Genomic DNA, 22682 nt, shown 5'->3' on the forward strand with positions numbered 1-22682 from the left:
ACTGCAGAATTTGTGGTTTTGCCAGATTATTTCAGCTGTGCATTTTAGAGCACGCACTCAGATTGTGAAAGACATGGCAGGCTGAGTTCTTCATTAGAAAAAAATTAAGCCCATCTCTTTCTCTTCCCTGCCAAAAAAGGCCAAGAGCTACAGCTGTGTCAGATCCCTGAGCATGAATTATTGACACTCCTGCACACTGAAGACATGCAGAGAGCGCTCACAAGCAAGAAAGGAACGTCAGGAGTGCACATCACTGCAGAGATCTACAGGCCAGGTGGTGTCCTAGCAAAGGATGATACAAGGTCAGATTGGAAGAGGGGAATGAGTTTGTGTTTGTTTTAAGGGGGTGTTTAAGCCTTGAGTTAATTGTATGAAGAGCAGTGCAGGCATAATCATTGGCCTTTTCTTGCCGTCTTGGAATGATCTGGAAGAAAGTGTAGCCCTTCCCAGTTGGTATGAAGCACTTGGAGGCTCAGCTGCAGGGCAGAACTGGGTCTGAACCAAAAGTGGAGAAAACAACCTCAGTCCCTGAAGCACAGAGGAGTAAAATCACTCTTCTCAGCATCCCCAGCTGCTGGTCTTCAGTGTTTCTTCTCAGTGTAAACAGCCTTTCTGGATCTGTTTTTGAAGTCTCCAAGTTACTAGCTACTATATAAGTGGGGTATTGTTAATTCTAGAAGGGGGCAAAGAACCTAGTAATTAGGCACTGCAACTTTCACTAGAAGCACCCTTTCCTTTGGAACCTTTGTTGAATGAAGACAATTCACCACGCCAAAGTGAAAGATAAAAAAAAAGCCACCCATAGCCACATAGCCGTTGTAGTTGTCCTACAGGGTGGGTGTTGCTAGTTACTGATTACCAGACGTTACAAAATCAGAGAGTAGTTTGACCAAGTGTGAATAGTTCTAGCTATGTGACAAGAAAACATTACGTGACTTTTATCAGATCAAGTAGACATCACATCTAAGAATCAGTAGATCCACCTTTAAGTACTGGTGCTGAAGTAGGTTTCATCTGTGACCTTAAGTCTATTGTTGACACTCATGTTTGTCTCCCTTACAGAAATAACTATTAATGCACATGAAAAGCCTAAATGCAAGGTCTAAAAAGTGTGGTGAGGGTGGGATTGGGGTTAATGAAAGCCTAGCTCTGAGCGCAGCTTCCAGGGCAGTGTTTCTCAGCTTCCTGAAGGAGCACCCGGCCTTCCTGAAAAACTTCCTGAAAAACTTCCCTGGACTACCGCGTAACCTGTCTGGGAGGGGGAAATAACACACCAGAGAGATACTTGGCATTTTTGTCACACTGTATGTTTTTGTCTCACAAACTTACAACTCTACTGCTGTACTGAAGAACATTCTGTGGACCCTCTGCTGATGCCTTACAGACAGGTAGCCCTGCAGGCAGCTGAGGATCCTGGCCTGCTCTGTGCTGCACCAGAGCATGAGGTGAGGCATTTTCCCCTGGGATTTCTTATAATAAAAGTTCCCAATTGTAAATTTCTAAGAACATACCTTTTCAGGTTTTGCACACTAGAAAATTTCTCAAGTAAACATCTATTAATGTGATTCTAATATGTGAAAAGCTTCATTCTACCTCAGAAAATATGCATTTCATATGAGGTATAGTGCTGCTTTTTGTTCGCACCTCAGGATGGTTTCCAAATCACACCTGATGGCTGCCTGTGCTGGGATTTTGCATATACACTTTAACTAGAAAAAGAAGTTCTCTTTCCACCTTTGATTTCCTTTAACTAAAATCTGAGGTAAAGTCTTATTTCCCACTAAGATATATTGAAGGATTTCTTGCATTTTATATTTTCTTCACTTACCCATTGTCAATTTGGAAAATTAAACAATCCTCTGGCGAAGTAAGAAGAAAACATAAAAACTGTGGTCCAAGTTCTGCCACGTACTGCTTTGTGTTCACCAAAGACTGTACAATGAAAAAGCAATAGCGAACAGAGGCAGAAAATGGCTGAGTATAAAGCTGCCTTAACTCCACGTGGCCGTCCTTGCTTTCTTTAAAAAAACAGCTAACAGTGATGAGGGAAGAGGACAGAACCCACCAAAAAGGCACCTGTTCAACAGCGTATGTCAACAATATAGTATTCATTCAGGTGTAAAGTGACTTCTCTGCTGTACCCATACCATGCTTAACAGCCCTCTGTGTATTACTAAGCCTTGTTCTATGTAGGAGAGGTGTCTCGGTGTCATTGAAGTATTACCCTCACTTTCGCATTAAAAATAACTTCAGTATTCCAGTTGTAATAGTTAGCTATGGAAATGTGACTGCAAGCACTGAATCAAGAGATTTGGCTAGGAGAATGCACAGGGAATCAGATATATATTTATCTTAATTGATTAGAAACTAGAACTGTAGATCTGTCTAGTTGGTTTTTTACCCTGCGTTTAGCTATTACAAGGATTTGCCAGTCCTTTCCTCTTTCTGTCTTGCCCCATCCGTTTTTCTAATATTTCACCTCATAACTATTTGTAGAATACATTCTACATATATTTTATATTTTAATCTGTGCCTATCTGGGGGAGGAGACACCATGATTTTGTCTACAGAGATCCTTATTTTCAAGCCTCCCTATCCATCATAATTATTTAAAAGTGAGCTTCTGAGATGCATGCAAGTATTCTCAGTGTCTACAGGAAATGAGCAAACCAGTGAAATAAAAGCCATTGTCTGGGAGTGTAATTAATTATTAAATAAATAACCATTAAATAAACTTTGATGAGATAAAAAAACATAGTAACATCATATGCACAACTGTGTAATTCTACAGTCTCAGTCAGATTATTTTGTTCAACAATAATTTTGGCTCAACGTGAGCAAGACTGAAGATTCAGACCCAGCAAAAGAATTACAAAAAATAGAAAGCAAAAATTCATTTAAAATAAACACTTCCTTATAGATGGCACTTAACAATTTGCTTTAAATACTTATCTCCGCATCAGAAAAAAATAACCCAGGTGCCAGTTTACATGATGTATAGTTTGTGCCAACTGTTACATTATTTTCTAGCTCAAATTTAGAGAACTAGATAAACACACACATAGACATAAGAGTTTTCCCAAGGACCGTTTACATTCAAACCTTCTCGCTTGTGTTCTATTTTTCTGTAGCACTATGAGAAAGGAAGTACTATTGGAATTACATCAGTCTTTGCTTCATGGAGAAAGTATGTTAGAGACTTTTGCCTGCAAACAAATGAAGGCTAGTATCCATACATTTGGCTCCACAGTCCTGGAGGAAGGAAAAAGGCCTTTTACGCTGATAATGAAAGAATCCTTCCAATGAAAACAGTATTTTCCAAGAAAAATACGTTATACTGAAAATATATTTATTTTAATTTTTTGTAGCCTGAAAGTGCTGGAGAGCTTTTTCATTTCTTCAGGCTTTTTGGAAGCTGAAGGATGCTGGGGGAACGCTTTTAGGGTAAGTGCATGTTCTCAATCCTCAAGTAGCTAATTGTAGCCTACTTGGGTGATCTGTGTGCATAAAAAGTGCCTGAAGGAATACACCCTAAGGCCCCTACATGGGCACTTCAGTGACTTCTGTGAATTTTCAGTGTTTGGATGTGCTTAGGTGACACTGGGAAGGAAACATCTGCTGTACAGATCTTGACTTTTATAATCTGCTTTTGTTTCAGCACACAGCCTTCAGCAGTGGCACTGGGGTGAATGAAGAGAAGGAGTCACTCCCAGCCATTTGCTGGTGATCAGCAACATGTACAAATTAAATACCTCTCAAAAAAAACCCAAAAAAAACAGGAGTGGAGATATGAAATCAACATATGTTCACAAATGCAGTTTAATTTTCAGTAAATTTATGTAAAATCCAGTGCATTTGGAATTCAATATTTTTTTCTGTTGTGATTAATTCACGGATAATACAGCTCCGACAACTTAGCATACTGAATTCCCATCTTCTTCATGGGATTTCTCCTAAAGGCCATATTTGCACCAAGTCCACTTCTTGCATTATCAGCACACCGCTTGAAAACCTAAAACTCCAAATATTTTTTTCTGTCTGGATAGATTTTCTGTCTGGATAGATTTTCTTTGAGGGGCCACTCTAGTCATTCTGGTGCTTCAATATAAGGAAAATAACTTGAGATAGTCAAGTATTTGTATAGAATTGGGTATACCCTATTCTTAGCAAGTAGTTTTGTTGAAGATCCTCATCTAGAGTCTCACAATAGGCATTAGAATCAGATATTTCCAGGGAGTAATTTATCCCATCTTAAGACAGCTGTCTAAAATAAGTGGGAGGAAACAGTCTCTGGAGGTCCTTCTTTCTTCCCTTTGATTTGAAAGTCTAGAAAGCTACCTTAGTCTAGATAACTAACTTTTAGACAGATAAAAATCAGGTCAGGTGACACCTGTAATGGTTATCTCTCCTTATGTCATTCTAGATCTACTTATCTTGGCCAAAGAACAAAAAAGCCTGTCAGCCAGCAGCTCCCAGCATAAGATCCCCTTACAATTGCTTATGCAAGCTCGCAGGAAATTCAGGTGGTCTTATGGAAATCAGTAGAAGTTCTCAGTACAAAATGCAGAGGTGATGTACAATTACTGATCCTAGTCTAAATGTATATGTAATGATGAGTTACCTACCAAAAATACAGAAGTCACTTCTGGGCTCACTGTAAATACATGATTTTGGAAACAAGGACTAAGTAGCTCTTTCACAGCACTGCAGTTGTAAACAACTGCAAATGCAACTAATTCAGGAAAAGCTGGAAATATGAGCTATGTCTCCACAGAACTGAGCACTACAGCAATCATGGGTTGCACATCCCATAGGATATAGCATGGCAACCCAGATAAGAATGTCATCACACAGATTTAGTTTGACTATCTAGTAAGATTTCCTTTTCTCTCACCTCAACAGAATGCATGTCAGCTTCAGACTAGCTAAAGATTCTGATCTGTCTTCGATTCTCAACTCTGCCATTGACTCTGTACCTCCCCCTTAAACCATCATCATCTCAATCTTTTCGCCTGTAACACAAGAACAATAAATAGTCATGTACAGCAAGCATTCAGATCCATACATTGGAAATAATATTGTCTATGGACAAAACATTAATTGTTGTCTATTCTCAGTTTTCAACTATTTATTTAAACTAGTGACACTGTCATAACAGTTTCTTTCTCAATAAAGCAGTTTAGCACATCAATTTCCACTTGTATGGATTTGGGGGTTTAGCTTTTGTTTTAGCAAAGCAGGTTTATGTCTTCCAGCCTTGTAGCAAACTTTATGAAGACATAAAAATCTGTGTTCTTTGTAAAATTTGCCACAAGGCTCAAAGACATTCTCTTACACAAACTTCCATTTTTAAATGTTAGAAAACAGAAATATTCCAATTGTCAAAACAGCGTTTCAGAATAAATTATCTATGTAAAAAAAAAAATACTGAAAACCTAATGATATACTTTTGGGCAGTACCTCTTTTTTTTAAATTACAAAGGGATTTCTTGTGTGCTCAGGTCGTCAGCTTTCCACTAATGAGGTGTACTGTCTCGTAAACATACTTTAAGAAAAGTTAAAGGAACAAATGTACTGTAGGTTGACTGGCAGTTCAAAGGCTTCAAAGTCTCTCTGGAGTCTTTTCCTCTTAAAAAATGACATTAACTATGATTCATCAATCAGCAGTTTATGTAACCTGATAGCATTTCACTTTTGCTATCCATCAAGTTCCCAAGTTTTTTGGTGTGTGATAATGCACCTTGTGTGCAGAGATATCATCAGGCTAGACACTGGTTACTACAAAACGCTTAAAGGAGATACACCTGGCCTTTCTAAGTACATTTTACACAGGGACCACTTCTAAGACAGCTTAATCCTAAAAGGTGTGATACACCCAGTGGAAGCTCCAGGAACACAGGTGAACTTTTGGAAATCAGGCATGTACCTATTCATCTACCCATGAGCATGGCTTTCTAGCTACAAACACCTCATTTTTAAAACACAGGAAATTTTCATAGGATCCCCCAAAACAGGTATTCTTGCTCAGAAAGGTTTAAGTTGCATGAAATATACATCCTCTTCTGACAACAGAAATTAAAGAACTGACTTCAAATAACAGTGTACATTTAAGACATTCTAATAAAAATTACTTACCTCTATGGTGGCAATTTCTATGGTTCTTTTGACAGTTGTTTATTCGACTGCTACAGACTGTTATGAGTATTATAAAAGGCAATAGGATGATATATGACCTAGAGCAGTGGCTTGTAATGATCTATAACACGATGGAGAAGATTATGACTGTTTATGACAACAGTTCAAAAAATAATTTAAGAATGTGTTAACTCTTTAGCGACATGAAATAATATGAAATGTTATGTTGATGTGAAGTTATGTATGACATTGCCAACATTATTCCATTTTTTAACACAATACCAGTAAGTATGAACAACATGGCAATGTGATAGTTCTCTGATGTGAAACTAGCCATTTGCAGCCCCTTGCACCAGGAAAGCGTACAGAGCTTCTGCAAAAAGTAATAAAATCAAGCCTACAGTCACTAGAAGCATAGTCACTAGCCAGAGGTCTACCCCTCCACCTGGAATTCTGTAGGAATCCTGTAAATCAAGGAGAGAAACAAAAATTAAAGAAGACCACCAATCTAGACAATAATTCATGCAATAGAAAATACTCTGAACCCAAAAGCAGAGCTTAAGATACCATTTTAAATAAACAGTACAAATTTTAAAGACACCTTGTCCTGAAGTATATGCTTCTCTGCTGCTCTGCACAAAGTTCCTTTCTGAATCAAACACTGTAATATGATTTTTCAGCTTTGACCCATTGAAACTGTAGCATTCACTGACACAATATGTGTTAATATGAAATTATTTCAATATGTTAATAATTGAAACTTTCTAGAGCCTCAGGATTTTTTGCCTTGCAATAATAAATACAACGCCTTCAGTTTTCTGCTGGGTATCTGGTTCAATAACAGGTTATGGAAAAAAACATCACCTTTTGAATCAGCCATGTCACTTGTATCTCCTCCCTCTTTGTGAGAGCTTACATTTAAATACTGACTTTTTCATACTACTCATATTTTCTGTAATCAGAGACAATCTCAGCCAAAAGTGGAGTGGTTGCTAAACGGATGGAAACAGCAATATCTGGTGTAAAAGACACTACCATAACAGAGAAAAAATCCACTATTTTTTTCTAGATACATATGCTGAATTCCTAATGAATTTTTAATGACTTCTTACAGTAGAGAGACAATTTCATGTACTGATTCACATTCCCTGTGCTTATCAAAATCTTTTCTCATCACCAAGTAGAATGAAAAGGTCAGGTCTTAACACTCACACATACAATAATCCAAGCATACAGTAAATGCAGCCCTACTGCAACTCTCTTAGAAGAAGGGCTACCTTATTTTGCAGCCACATGTGCTGACATACCATAAATAAGTTTTTTCAACATGAATCCTCCTACATAAGCTACTATACTGCATTTGCCCTTAGTGAAAAATTATTATTAACATGACTGATTCTCAGTTCAGCACAACTCTCCTTTTTAAACAGCAGAGAAAATGCCACTATTAATAGCAGAGCTGTCAAGACAGGATCATCTAAAAGACTCAGAGCGTTTCAAGACAAAGCCAAATTGTCATTCTCTTGCTGCAGTTTGCAGAAAGGGAAAAAAAAATCTGGTTTTTAAAGTGAGACAGTTTAAAAGAAAACTTAGTTAAAACTTATGCACTGGATCAGGTAGGAAGGGCTGACATGATTCTGTGTAGATTTATTTTGAAAACCAGTAGTTTCTCTTATTGGTGAATGGTTCCATTTGCTCTATACTTACTAGCAATTCGCCTCCTCTGAAATAAGTCTGGGGAGCATGGAGGGTGGTTCCTGGTCTCACTGAGTCTTCTACAGATGTCTGTGCTCTTTAGAAGATGCTGGGGTGGGGAAGGGGAGGTGGAGAGTTCTCGTGGTTACACTTAGTAAATCAGAAACAGCACTTTGACACATAACTAATTCCTTAATCTCTTTTTTCGCTCACAGGAGCATTCAGGGAGACCTCATTCTGCATATTCAGTAACAATAATAGTCACTCCAGACTCTTCTGTAAGGAGACCCAGGATGCAAATTTACAATGCACTGACTCTGCAAGGAGGTACTCCAAGTAAGTACCTTAGTACACCATAGCCTTCCTTTTAGCAAAATTATTTGATCTGAAGTACACATATGAGTCCACATGTTATAGGACTCCTATTGTAGTAGTGGTATGTATACATTACAGCAATATATTTGAAAGCTGAATACCTTTTTATAGATAACTTCTTATAGACAATGACTTTAGAGAATTATCATAGCAGGAAGCAATGGATGGCTTAAGTTACCAGAAAGGAAGAACATTAGTACTATTTTGTATTACTTATTTACTGTTAGCACTGTCTAGAGTAACATTGATAACTGAAAGAGAGTTCTGCTTTTGCTTATACTTCTGGAAGCAAGCTGCAGAAGAGGCAGGAGAAAAGAAAAACAAGAATTTAAACCTTTTGTTGTATTCAAAGGTAAATTGTTGGATACAAGCCAGTAGAAGCCATGCAATTAATACTCAATAATCTGCAAGTGGGAATGGTATTAGAAACTATAACTCATCAATCACTGTGCTGTCAATTCTGACTTTTCTGATCTAAACATGGGAGATTCCCAGCTATAGGAACCGATTCAGCACAAACTCTGCTGAGCTCATTCTCAGAGCAATCATTAGCAATAGCCCTTTGAGTCTGCATCACAGTTCTGTCAATGGTGTGAGCTGAATAGCATGACACATCATAAAAGCTGGGTTTAAAGTATTGTTACCTATCCAAATGACTTCTTTCCATTTGCTAGTCAATTCCATGGATGGCTACCCTTCATTTCTGAATCACCTGTTTTTTCCACTGGGGCAGAAATCATTAACTTTGCTCGTATTACCTCTTCCACTGCTTCTTCCACATTTCTTCCATAGGTTTAACATCAGTTTTGGGATCAACAAGAAGAGCTTTTTGAGATTTTATCAGTACTGAAAGGGCCCACACCTAATAGGAGTAACAAAGAAAAGTTGTGCTAGCAAAAGCTTATTTGATAAAACAATATTTGAATGAAGCAGATCTACTGTTAGTACCTAAGCTGTGCAAAATTACAACTCTACACACTGGAAAGTACAAACCTTGTAGTATTCATCAACATAGCACCAAGCAAAAAATACTGGAAAGAGAGTATTATAGCCAAAATTTTAATCCTTTGGCATCCAAATGTAAAAATTTAGGGAATAATCAAGGTTCCTAATCATAGGTGTCTAGTAGTCTGCAGTTGCTATGACAGTGTCCTATCAGCCAGGTTCATGAATCACAGTCCCGGATATTCTAGGACGTATAAAATGATGGCAGAAAACTATGTTTAGACACCTGATATACTCCTCTAATTTCAGATTTGGCCATTTGAACACAAGGCACTTAGACATTTTCAGAGGTGCTGGCACTATCAATGAAACCTTTTTTTTATACTTTTGTTTAGAGGCTTGATTAAGACTTATTTAAAAGTAATCAAATGCTAGTAAACCGTTATAAAAAAGAAACAACTTGGTCAGATCACATGAAATACTGTGCTGAACTCGTATAACAGCTACAAGCAGTGACACATGCACCCTTCTGTTTCATTACTGGTCGTATTTACACTGACGCATATTAATGCTGCTGTTATAATTTCTGCTCTATTAAAAAAAATTAAATAAGCCCATTTCAGGTTAATGCCTAAAGCTTTTCCTTTTCTGTTTTGGTACAACAGGAAAACTAAACTGAGTTATTCACACGATTCTAGTTACTGGTAACTGAGCAACAATGTAATTTACTGGAGACATCTAGCTTACACAGCAGAACAGCATCTAGTAAAGTGCACGCAACAGGTAATATGGTTTCTTGTCACTCTCGCAAATGGGAAAAAGACCCATTACCAAAAATCCATTACCAAAGATCTTAATGTGTGTTATTAATGTTATTAAGTAAATGTGGAACTCAGAAATTGAAAATCAGTCATTAAAAGTGGGAAACAGCTGTCTAGCAGGTGTCACGAATAGCCTAAGAAAAAGGTAAATACGAGAAAGGGAGGGAGATAACCTTAAACGCTAGGAACTGAGCACATAAAAGAGTTAAAGCATCCCTGATGGAATTCATTTCACATACATTTAGATACCTGCAGTGTAAACATCTGTATCTGAGCAAGTCACTGAAGACTGTTTTTATAGCCAAGAAGGAGAAACAGGCACAAATCATCTGAGCTCTGCATTAGAAACAGGGACTAGAATGGTGTCTCTATTCATCTTGCATTTAGTCAGACAAATCCCATTCCCCAGTATATAAAAGCTGCAGACACTTGAGATGAGGCTGGTTCCCTATTCCTCTGCTGTAAGTACATCACAGTGCAGCATGTTCATCATCTTGCAACTCAAGAAATTTATGTAGGTAGTTTCTAGAAAGAACCAGGGTATTGGCATACTGTATCTTCTGGATTCTTTGTAAACCTCAGCTCTGGTGTTCTCTAACCCTCATATAGGCACACTACTTTTGACAATTTTTTTCATACAGAATTAAACACCAGTGTAAATATATAAACCATGTAACTATTCAGGGTAGAATTGGTCATGGGTTTCTTTACTGAGAATACTTGATCTTTTCCTTAGACTGATAACATTTGTTATGCACAGTAATAAAGTTTTTTTTCTAAGATAAAGGTTAAGGATAAAAGAACAAAAATAGGTTTCTAACCACTTCACTGAATGCCACTAACTGCACAGTACTTAGTGCCAGGTTCTTGAAATCTGAGTTATGAACAGTTCTGCTGTCAAAGAGATTCCACAATTTCATATTCCACACTTGTTTGTGTGGAAAAACACTACTCCTGCTTAAGAGGACTTGTAACAGATGCCGTAATACCTTAATTTTGTTAATATTACATCTGACTAATAGCTGGATAGAGTTATTGTTGACTCTGCCAAAATGCTATGTGGCCCAGGAGGAAGGCAATGGTCCTGGGGCACCATGAGCCCAGTTTCATTTCTACAATGCACTGAGGAATCAGCCTTTCTCTTCCCTCAGATCATTACAGGCTCCTCAAGACCTCTTGCAGGACAGCTAGAATTAGGATTTGGGACCAATATTTCTTTGAAAAGCCTGTTTCACTTCTTATGTCAACACATAGATTGATTCAAGCTTGATACAACAACCATTCACTTAGATGCCTTAAAGCAGAAGATTTTAAAATCTTAGATGCAAACTGCATCTGATCTATCCATTGCTTTTCAGGAATTGAAATAACATGAGCTTGCCTTTTCACAAGAGCTGAGAGCATACACACCGCTACTGAGTGTCAGTGGGACCCAGATCTCTTCCCACCCCAGAAGCACACCAAGATATTTTCAAGTTCAATATTCAAGCAATGAATAGTGGCTGGTGTCAATCACCAGCCAGACTATTTTGCATAATTGTTTTTTTAGCACCATTCTATCTCTGTAAAATGGGTCTAATCAAGCCTTCATTTCAGAGGAGTGAGATTGCTACAGTGCAAATAACACCAGAATGTTATTTCATCATCAAATGTTAGTAAAAATAACAACAGAAGACTCTTTAGAGAGATAAACTTGTTTCAGACGTTGCATATTGTCATGGTGAAGATAAAACAACACTGCGCTTACTTCTCTTACACTGGGACTGTCCATTCAGAAAAGGATGACAGGAACCTAGGAAAAAAAAAGCGTATGATCACATCATTAAAAAGAGAGAGCAAAATATCTGTAAGCAGCATCCCTTAAACAAAATAACAAAAAACCCCCAACCAACTAAAAAACCAAACAAACCAAACATTTTGTCACTTGTTAGAATCTTATTTGCAGACTAGCTGTTGTATCAGATTAAGAGGCTACTATCACAGCTAAATATTCCTTCTGCATTCAACTCAAGTATGCCTGAAAAGAGCCAACACTGGAACTTTAGCCATTTCAGTGAAAATCTGGTGTTGCAGACTAAACTGACAAAGAAAGGGGCTTCTAGTTAAGACAATGTACTTGGCATTGAAGCAGTTATTAATTAATTCATGTTCTCTGGGATTATGGAATACGTATACAATAACTTCTTGTCGCAGAAAACTTTGCCTGAGCTTTTGTGCCAGCATCTTAACCTCCATAAATAAGTGAAAGACCTGTTTTCCAAAGGCATTTGGGCTCCTAAAGGCAACTAATAAGACATTTAAAAAAAAGGTAATTTTCCTGAAATCAGGGAAAAAACAGTTCTAATCTGTATTCTTAGAAATCTGCAATCAGGTAATTTATTAACACTGGATTTAGTCAATTAAAGACTGTCTATTTTTCCCTGAACCATATCCTGTGCACACTAGAGAAATAAATTTACACAGGCAGCTTTTATTCTGGCATTTCCTAGCTTTTTCATCCTAGTCTTTGCCTTCTTAAGATTATTAACACAATTTTTATGCATAACATAGAGAATCTACAGTGTTAGTAAAACATTTGACATTAATAATGCCAAAATTTTCATTTATAATTATACTTAGCTGAAAAATTGATTGCTACCTTGTTACCCTGAATAATCATTCTATCTGTCAATTTAAATAATTTTCAGTCTTCTTATTCTTCATACAGCTTTTATCCCTTCAAACATTTTTTCTGTTTTGATCATTACATACTTCTACAAGAAAACTCCCCAACTTTAACTATTCTATCGTTCCTAAGATATCTGTTTTCTTATATTTCAATTATTGCTGATCTAGTGTTTCATTTACTCTGGCTTTCTTTATAACTTTTGTTACCTTATTTAGCGCTTGAAAACCCCCACAGGGAATATTACCTCAGCATCTTATCAGAACCGTAAAATTGAGGCTGCGGTTCTGATGTGCAATATGCTATTACAGTATCTTCACGAGGGCATCCTGCTTATACCAGGTTAATATTTACTGATGTGCTAATGTAATAATGACCTACCTGCCTCTGCTTCTCTCTGGGGTAATTTTCGTCTATAGGGATGGGAATTAACGACAGTCTCTCTGTGCTGCCTGATGTCAGAGCTGAGAAAGGTGCGAAGGGTATATAAGAGCCGTATTGCTTGTCAGCAAGGAAGGGGAAAAGGGATACTCCAGAGCTAGATGCAAGCGTGGAATTGTTGTGTGCACCCTTCTTGCTAACACAGGCGTGCTTCTTCAGTTAGCTCCCTGACCAGTAAAAGGTAAACAATTTCCCTTTTTCTCTTACTTACAATGCAGTGCAACAGATGTGCTTTCAGGAAAGCACAATGTTTCTCATTATTAATCAACAGCATTTTTCAGGAAAACGCTAAGTTAACTTCAAGGTAAATTGCACCTGAGACCAGAATTTGAGACTGCAACATGCTGGGAAATGTAAACCGGAGATAAGGGAAAGGATTGAAACTACTAGGTAGAAAATGAACATTTATTGTTGAGAGCTATCTGTCTGAAACTGCATTGTGTCACTAAACTTAGGGGGATCTTTTTTATTGTAGACTGTGAAAAAGACTAGCTGCTGTTGATTTAGGACAGAATGGGTATCAGTAATAGAGTATGCTGAAGAGTATTTGGGTTTGCTTTCAGTTTTGAATCATTATTCTTTTCAGAAAGTTTGGAAGCAAAGATGTGCAACCTAAAGCTGTCAGTTTTCTTCATTGCACTTTCTGTCACTCTGAGCTGTTTGGAAGCTACACCTATTGAGAAGTGAGTAATAAATAATTGTATTTATTTCTTTTTAGGGGAAAATGTGTTTGGATTATTGCATTAATTGCTTTTGTTTTCATGTCTCAAATAATATGAGCAAAAATACAGCCATTCAATTTCACAGGGTATTTTATTGTTGTTTAAAGATTGCTATCTGTGGCTGATGATCTATCTGATGGTACTTCCAAGAGACAAGGATGGATATTGCCAGTAATGTCACGGAATACACTCTTAGGACTTAGCGAGGAAATGCCAGAACAATCAGCAGCAAAGACAAAAAGGTATTGATTTTCCCTGTTTTTTCTAGTCATATCAGCTAGGATCAAATTATGAAGTAAACTTTGTGCCAGTGATATTCTGTTACTTGAGACACTTTATGTCTGTTGCTTATTCTCAAAAAGAACTGAGAATATCCTTCTTCTTGTAAACAGAGCCATTCTGTAAGCATAAAGATCAAAGTATTCAGGGTAGAAAGTGAAATCCGGAGACAAAAGTTGCAGATCTTGTAATCGCTTTACAATTATAATGCTTTCATGAATTAAAAAGGCTATAAATAATACATTACCTTGAGAAGAAAGGTGTATTTTGAAAGGGCCTTCTTTTTTAAATTTGTCACATTTTCAAGCTTGAAGGGGAAAAAATATATAAATACCCTTCTTAATAACACTAAGTCTTTGGTAGAATGGAATTATTTTATAATATAGCTGTTTCCTTTAAGTAATATTTCATTACAGAGTTATATATCAATTTAATCACGGGAAGGAGGAAAAGAAGCAATTGGTTCTAATAGAATTTAACATGTCTGAAATGCATTCATGTTTATAAATCCATTTTGAAATCAATATTCATGTAACTTTTCAATGAACAAAATAGCATTTCAGAAAGTATTTGTGATTTGTACTAAAAGATAAATAGCACCGAACTGTTCTATGTTCATCAGGCTTTTGAGTGAAATTCCTTCAGTGACAATACTACCATGGATAGATTCAGTAAATACATGTCTCTATAGCTGCCTGTTCCTTTCATTTCAAATTTATAAAAAAATACCATTTTTATAAAAAAATATTTAAAAAATATCATGACAATTTGGTTATCTTACGAAGTATTTTGATAATGGAGACTAAGTTCCCACTTTTTACAGCTATTACTTCAAAGAACCAACTGTAATACTCAAACACAGGGCATCACCTTTGTGAGTGTGGTATGCCTTATCTGCTTTTCTGGGCCCTTGGTTAGGGTTAGGGTTAGGGTTAGGTGAACTGTCTCATTGAAGCACATATTCAACTCAAAGCTGCAGATCAGAGAGCTATCAGGTATAATGGGTTAAGTCAGACCAAACAGCAGTTAGAATCTAGTAGCTTCCTGTAAGGACCAGAGTTTTAAACTTGGAGTGTCAGGCCCTAATTTTGTACCCTTAATGAAAAAGAGAATTCTGCCTCCACAAACAAATCAAGATTTCCATGAGAACCCGTTGCTGTTTGAACCTTATATGTTAAGGGCTTGATTAAACTTGATTGTTAAGGGCAGAAATACCCATGGAAATCTAAGAGAAGCTATAGCAAACCCTATTCAAACATTTCTTTTAAATACAATTACATATTTAAAATATTAAATGCTTAGAAATTGCTGCGAAGAACCAGTATAATAGACATTTCTCTCACAATTCATATTCCATTCTTAGATCAATACAAATAATTCTAAAAGTATAGATGACCTTTTAGATAACAGATTTAATCAATCAATAGGAAAAGGAACTAATTGGTAATTGCTCAGAGATTCAAACTGGGAAATTGTCACTCTTCACTGTACATTTTTTGTTGCAAACTCTTACCTACCTCATGCCACATCAACATGAAGAAGCCCAAGAAAATTAACAATAACTTAGTAAGTAATCTCAGCAAGAAAATATTTCTGTCTGAAGGAATAACATAGTGGTCTAAGAAAAAAATTTGAAAATCCAAGCTCTCTCAAGGTAACACTTTTATTACAATTGAAAAATGAAAAAATCTCATGCTATGTAAGTTCTACATGGAGTTCTGTAAATGGTCTGTTGATTCAGACCATAAAATGTTATTTTTAGATATGGATTCTTCCATGGGCACCCTTCAAAGTCTCATCCAACAAATTATTATCTCCTACCACAACAGCACTTTCAAGTTGCTGCTGTTTCAATAAAGATATGGCAGCTTTTTTGTAGTGAAGAAATCTCTGTTTAGACAGAGCTAAATTTTAGCTAGTACTGAAGTTGGCAGAAGTTGGCAGCGCCTGCCATCTCTCACGATATGTGGTGCAGTTGGGAGAAAAAGTCTTTGGGCTCAATCCACTTGATGTGGGCTGGAAGATTACTGTGCACTTCAGTGAGAGCAGGATATGATTCTGTAGGAACAAAAGAACTAAATAAATGTTAGTGATTGTCATTATGTTAGTAATCCTCATGAAATCAGCAAGAGCTCTAAATAGGTTTAGAAGTTCAACTTAAAGCCAAACATTTAGTCACTGTTTTCACTTACTGTCTTAACTATAGTATCATTACAGGTTTTCTAGATGTCATAAACTGCTATGCAGAATATCAATAAAAATGACATATGACTGTTAAGGCCTTTGCATTTAAATAACCCCCATCATTAAAACTGGTAATAGCATACAGCACAAGATTTTTTTCCAGGCACAAAGTAGGTGGTAGGAAGATTGTAATGTTCCTGTATTTGTGCACATATTAAAAGAACTCCCACATTAGCACAGCTCAAATGCCTATTAGAAGTGGCACACTTGATTGCTCATCATTTGACTTAATCTTGGCTCTTTTTTTTTCACCTTAGTAGTCACCATCTGGAGAAACGGAAATGCAACACCGCTACATGTGTGACACAACGCTTGGCTGACTTTTTAGTTCGTTCCAGTAACAACATTGGAGCAATTTATTCACCTACAAACGTGGGGTCCAATACATATGGAAAGAGGGACACAGTCGGGCTTTTAAGCAAAGAACCCCAAAACAATGCACAGCTTTAGGGTGTTCAAAATACTACTGATACAGTTTTCATTAGGAGACCAGTTTTTAATGTATCAATAACCTCTTGGTCATTTATTACTTGTACAGTCCTTACAGTGCCTTGTTTTCTGTGTGTGCGTATGTGATTTATGTTCATCATTTCACTATGCATGTACAATGACATGCATAGGCTATTGTTTCAACACCATTAAGAACTCCAGAAATCTGCTTGTCAAATTCCTTTGTAAAAAAATACATATATATATATATCATAATAATAAATGGAAAAGTAATTGCAACAGGGGGTTTTGTATTATTGCTATTATTATTATTATTAAAAGGATGAAAAAGATAACCATGATGTGTATGTCTTTATAGTCAGTTTGGTAAGAGGAAAAAAATCGTCTTAATTAAGACCAACAGAAATCAGAATGCTAACAGAAGTGATGTCCTAATGAAAGTAAACCAGAAGAATCTCCTGGTTTTGAAACATCTACAGTATCTTGTTTTGAACAACTAGATGAGACAAGATGACTGCACTGTGCATGTGATTATACCAGTTTACAGACTGGTCTTTTTCCATCTCAACATGCATTAAACAAGTAGAAGTGGCCTTGCAGCACAGATTTCCATATATACTGAGCATGGAATTTTAAGAATTCACAGTTCTTTCTTTAAGACAGCATCAGTAAAATGCAAGCATAATGAGCATAAGTGTTTTTAAATATGAATAAAAGAAAACTTAGTTAAGAAGCTAGCAGAAACACCTGTGCTTGGGTATTCCTTTCCTTGAACCAGAGTAAAAAAGGGAGGAGAAAACCAATAAACAGATCATGCATCCAAATGTTTCATAGAAACAAGGTAAATTTGCCCACTGGCATACTTACATCGCTACCAAAAATCCAACAACACTATTTTAGAGATAGGCAGACAATGGAAATTTAACAGTGTTATTTTTCCCTACCTCAGCCCAGTATCAATGCAGGTATCATGTTTTTTCCTTTAAACTGTTAAGCAAACTTTCATAGAGTTGACATCCTATATCACAGCAATAGTTGTTTTATCCATCATTTTCTCAGTGAAGACTTCACTATCATCTGAAAAACATTATTGTCCAATTATGAAAAACACTCAGTAGAAGCTTAGTTCTGGGGGAGCGAATGAAAACTTAATAATTGCTTTCAGTTGATTTGTTTCTGTTATAAAGTATGCCTCAAAATATAAACATTTTTGCTGATTTTAATGTTAAATGGCATATTCCCTTCATTTCACAAATAATACATGGGAATAAAAATTACTGCACAGAATTTCTGCTGTAAAAGTATTACTGATTACTTTGTTGAGAAAAGTTTCACCCTACATTGATGTTCTAATGAATATTTATTCTAAATTTTATTGAGAAAACAATTCATATGGTATTAAATCTTTCTAATATTTCTGCCAGCTTGAAACGCTTTCCTGATCCCAAACTGAAATATGTACAATGCTTTATGGATCAGCTTCTGCTCTTTAAGTTACAGTTTAACTACTCCAAACAAAGCACAGACATATACAGTTCCCCTGAACCCATGCATACCTTATTTTCTGCATTACGTATTCCTGAATCTGGTGTATTTGATACTGATATCTATTTAAAACAGTCGCCCTGTCTGGCAAACCATGAAAAACGTTACTCATCTCTTAAATCAGTGAAACAACAGAGAAGGATAAGATATATCAATAGCTCATAGTGGGACCATCTCACCTATCTTTAGATGCTTTTTGTCTAACCAGTTGTCAGCACTCTCCTGCTGTTTGGTGGAGAAAGGCAGCTACTTCCAATTCATCCCAGCTTAGACTTCTATTTTAAGATGGAATGAATCACACTCTTGAACTGCCTCTATTTCTTCATTGACGGTAGACAGCGTCTAGACAATTAGCCGCAAATGGGCCCTTAACTTTACCATAACTAGAGTCAGGTGACACAAATCCCACCTGCAGTTGGTATGAACTGTTCAACCTAAAAAAAAAAAAAAAAAAGTTACAAAAAAACCAAACAAACCAACCCACATCTCAGGCTCAAAATCATCAGAGTGATCAACTCTCATGTTCTAAACTACATTAGTTAATTCATCAGTCAGAGCGTCCTGAGAAACTGCCTACACTGAGACTTGTTTCCCCATACATACCCTTGAGACCACAACTCTGCTACCCTGCCTCCTGCTGTGTAGTTACCACTGGCTGCACTTAGACCTCTTAGAGCAGAAGGATCTATTCATGGTAAGCCTGGATGCAAGCACAATCCTGAGAGACTGAGCTTGTAAAGGAGTGGATTAAAAAAAAAAAAAAAAAAAAAGGAGAGAGGGGGAGAAGAGGGGGGAAGAGAACATTTAAATATTAATTTATCAGAACTCCAAACAGCATAACTTCAGACATTTCAGTGTACAAAGACTACCTGGTGAAGCCTAGTTAAATAACAAAATCAATGCCTCTATCCATTTTTTTTAAATCCCAATATGTATTTACCTGCATCTTTAGGATCATAAAGATTTTTGGAGAATCTAGTCCTACATAGCTTTGGTTGTTTTTCAATTCATCTTTCAGAGAATATGCAAGAGAACAAGAATGTAGACAATGTGATAAACATGGCTATATTCCCTTTAAGAATAAAAATACTATATCGCTGCTTTTTAGAGTTTTCCTTAAAAGGAGTAGAATAGGGACATAATACTGAATTTCCCTAAATCAGAAGGGAAAGAATAAAAGTCATCAAACAAGTAAAATGAATGTTTTAAAAAAAAAAAAAAGTGGTATGAACATGAAGAATGTTTTAAATGTTATAGTGGGCCCTAGGGTCTAATATTTCTTAGGAACTATGACAGCTTTATAAAAGACAGAAATCATATTTTTTCATGATGAATAGAGCTGAGGTAAGAAATAGATTTCACTTTTAAAAGCTTGGGCTAAAACTAAGAAAGCACACAATATTCATGGAATATAAAGTGTACTTTATTGAACATTAAATTTTGAATTAATAGTTTCAATTTCTATTAAGAAAATGTAAATATTTTTCTAATAAATAAGATTCTTGGTGAGAGCTTTAAACACTAGGTTGGCAAAGCTTCCATTCACTTCCAACAGTTATTAGCAAATCTGGAATTTACTGAATGGCTTTCTAAAACCATTTGGAAGTTAATACATTGATACTATGAACAAAATCCATTTCCTGTAACACATTACTGAATATCTTCAGTAGCTGCCATCTTCGCTTTCTAGAACTAGTCTGGGTTTGAGTCAATTAGCTCACTTACAAATATAGTTTGACAGGTATGGCAGACTCTTCTTGTTCAGAGTTACAAGGTTAAGTAATTTTGTTGTCTAGCTTCATTATAATATAGAAAAAGGACTGCTCTACATTGCCTTTGCAATGCAACTAGCAGAAAGCTGTGGTTAGGTGTAACACTTCTCCTCACTCTATACAGAATATAAAAATAATGGTTGAAGTAACATGAAATAGAATCTTTCTATGTGACGTGGCAACTTCTATTTCAGTCATCTTATTGTTATCTCTATTTTTCCACACTCAGAAAAAAAATCCTACACTGAAAAATATATTTTTCTGGAGCTGTGTTTTGTGTGGGATTCAATAAACAGACTCAGACCTGAAAACCACCACTTAATCTAAGCTTCAATTTAGGAACAAAGTTGCCAAAAATGTGGATTCTTTATTGATCAGTTTTTCTGAAAACTTTAGACAAATTGGTTTCCAGCTTCAATTGCTATGTAAACTATATATCCTTAATTAGATTCAGTTAAAGAAGTGTTTCTCTAAAACCTATCTTCATATCAAAATGTTAAAAAAATTCTCAAGCTAGGACTCATATGCCATCAAAAGTTGAAAGTCATGACATCAGAAGATCGCTAAAGAATGAGACAATGGTGATAAGACATTAGATAAAACTGCTGTTCATTATGCAACAGATCTTCCCCTTGACTGCTAAAACATCTGAACAAAAAGAACACATTCATATGCATTTTAATCTTAACAATAGGACTGATTTGAGGAACAATCATGCCATTATTTGCTAGAAATGCTTTTATAAATACAAAATAAGTTTAATTATTCAAATTAAGAAACTTAGGCCTGCCTCTACTTTAATAACATTTTATCTCCACCTTAAAAGACTCTTTTTGATCCTGCATTAGAGACACTGAAACTGCTTCTTATAGGTAATTTTACAATATCCTTAGTATAAATGATTACTGCACAGGTAGCCCAAGATCTGCTGCAGAACAACTGGTGACACCAAAGGTGATAGAAACTGATTGAATTTAATTTCTTTAGTCCCAAGTTTTGATTAGTGCACCATCTATGTAGTGGGGGGTTTTGGTTTGTTTTTCAAAAGGAATTAAAATATTGGAATGTATTAAAATATTTAGAATTGTATTAAATAGATCATTACATGTGTGAATTGAAATAGTTGGAGTCGTTTTGGAATTAAATGCTACTCAATAAGATTAAAATATGATTAAAACCAGAACCTGCTTATTATTTACACTGTCAACAGAAACAGATCACCTTATTCAAACAGAATCAGTCCTTATTCATTAAGCAGTCCCTTTGGAAAGGCTCAAAGACACACGCTCCAGCACCTCAATATCTTTCTTGAAGTGAGGGGCCCCAAACTGAACACAGTAAGTGAGATGCTGCCTCACCAGTGCCCAGTACAGGGGGACAACCACTCCCTTAGTCCTGCTGGCCACATGACTTCAGATACAAGCCAGGATGCTGGTGGCCTTCCTGGCCACCTGGGCACACTGCTGGCTCATGCTCGGCCGGCTGTTGACCAGCACCCCCAAGTCCCATTCTACCAGGCAGCTTCCCAGCCGCTCTTCCCCAAGCCTGTAGCAGTGTGGGGTTGTTGTGACCCCAGTGCAGGACCCGGCACTTCTCCTTGCTGAGCCTCATACAGCTGGCCTCAGCCCATGGATCCAGCCTGTCCAGACCCCTCTGCAGAGCCTGCCTGCCCCTCAACTTCCAACTTGGTGTCATCTGCAAACTGCTGAGGGTGCACTGATAAAGATATTAAACAGGACTGGAGATCAGAAGTTGCTACTTCCACTGTAACAAAGATTTTCAGACCCAGCGCAACTCAGTAGGACCAGCACTTAAACAATCGGGCTGTCTCCCCATTCTGCATGCAGGACTTCCCCTTTGTTTTTGTTAAATGAACATCTTGCAGATTTCCAGGAGGCGGCATCGGTGCTGCTCCCAACCGCAGGAGGCGGCATTAACTGTGCGCAACAGGGTTAGCAGAGCCTGTGGTCGGGGGGAGCCACAGCACAAGTCATCGGTACTTTCCCAGCTTCTCCTTTGGTTTTCTAAGGTTATCCCTGATATCCTTCCTTCTTGAGGAAGACTTACTGAGCAAGGCACTTTCTATGAGATTATTCTTGAGACCATAGTTACTTGCTGTTATTTTTTTAATTTTTTATTTTTTTTTAGGAAATCTTCTCCCAAATGAAAAAGCAAATGTTACCACTAATTTTTCTTACAGTTTTTTTCCTTATATTACAGTAGGGCTTTCCCAAGACCCTGTGCATGCACTCCACACCTGCTAACCTGCAGCTTACACACTGAGGACAAAGCCAGACCAGGTATCTGCATGTTTGAAGAAGACCTAATAAAAGCATTGTTATATGAACCCACAGAATGTAAACAGTAAAGAAACCTAGCATAGTGCTACAATTTATTTCTGGAAGAGAAAATGCTTGTGTTTTTCTCATTACTCAGTGTTTTCCCAGTTCAAATCCAAGCGAATGAAGCACAGCACTGACTCATCAATACAAGCTCTGTAAGCATGAACACACTGATTGAGCCTAATGTAGCATAAAGCTACTAGACCATGATATATGGAATTGAATGATTGCAGGAGAAGTCTGCTTCATCC

General features: G+C 36.8%; 2 protein-coding genes across 3 annotated transcripts in view; one reads left to right on the forward strand and one right to left on the reverse strand.

Moving 5' to 3' along the window:
* The window catches only part of LOC130150301 (solute carrier organic anion transporter family member 1A2-like), a 30245-nt gene extending 22304 nt beyond the window's left edge, over positions 1–7941 (reverse strand). The window contains exon 1 of the mRNA XM_056341096.1: positions 4895–7941. The gene's annotated coding sequence lies outside the window, so the exon portion shown is untranslated. The remainder of the gene's footprint in view (positions 1–4894) is intronic.
* On the forward strand, positions 36–17085 carry IAPP (islet amyloid polypeptide). 2 transcript variants are annotated; one of them, XM_056341103.1, is made up of 7 exons: positions 36–302; positions 1351–1445; positions 3369–3444; positions 8046–8166; positions 13664–13760; positions 13907–14041; positions 16583–17085. In XM_056341103.1, the coding sequence occupies exons 2-7, from the start codon at positions 1441–1443 to the stop codon at positions 16770–16772; spliced, it is 624 nt and encodes a 207-aa protein (XP_056197078.1). In that variant the 5' UTR covers positions 36–302; positions 1351–1440; the 3' UTR covers positions 16773–17085. The 2 variants fall into 2 exon arrangements, with proteins under 2 accessions (XP_056197078.1, XP_056197077.1); XM_056341102.1 differs by having other exon boundaries at positions 41–302; positions 16580–17084.
* Positions 17086–22682: the final 5597 nt, after the last annotated feature.

Source organism: Falco biarmicus, chromosome 5, assembly GCF_023638135.1.
Source record: "Falco biarmicus isolate bFalBia1 chromosome 5, bFalBia1.pri, whole genome shotgun sequence".
In the NCBI taxonomy this organism is placed as follows: Eukaryota; Metazoa; Chordata; class Aves; order Falconiformes; family Falconidae; genus Falco; species Falco biarmicus.

Excerpts from the sequence above, each read along its gene's own strand:
- IAPP (XM_056341102.1), top strand. Across the intron at positions 3,445-8,045 it reads GCTGGGGGAACGCTTTTAGG|GAGCATTCAGGGAGACCTCA; the intron begins GTAAGTGCATGT and ends TTTCGCTCACAG. Across the intron at positions 14,042-16,579 it reads TCAGCAGCAAAGACAAAAAG|TAGTCACCATCTGGAGAAAC; the intron begins GTATTGATTTTC and ends TTTTCACCTTAG.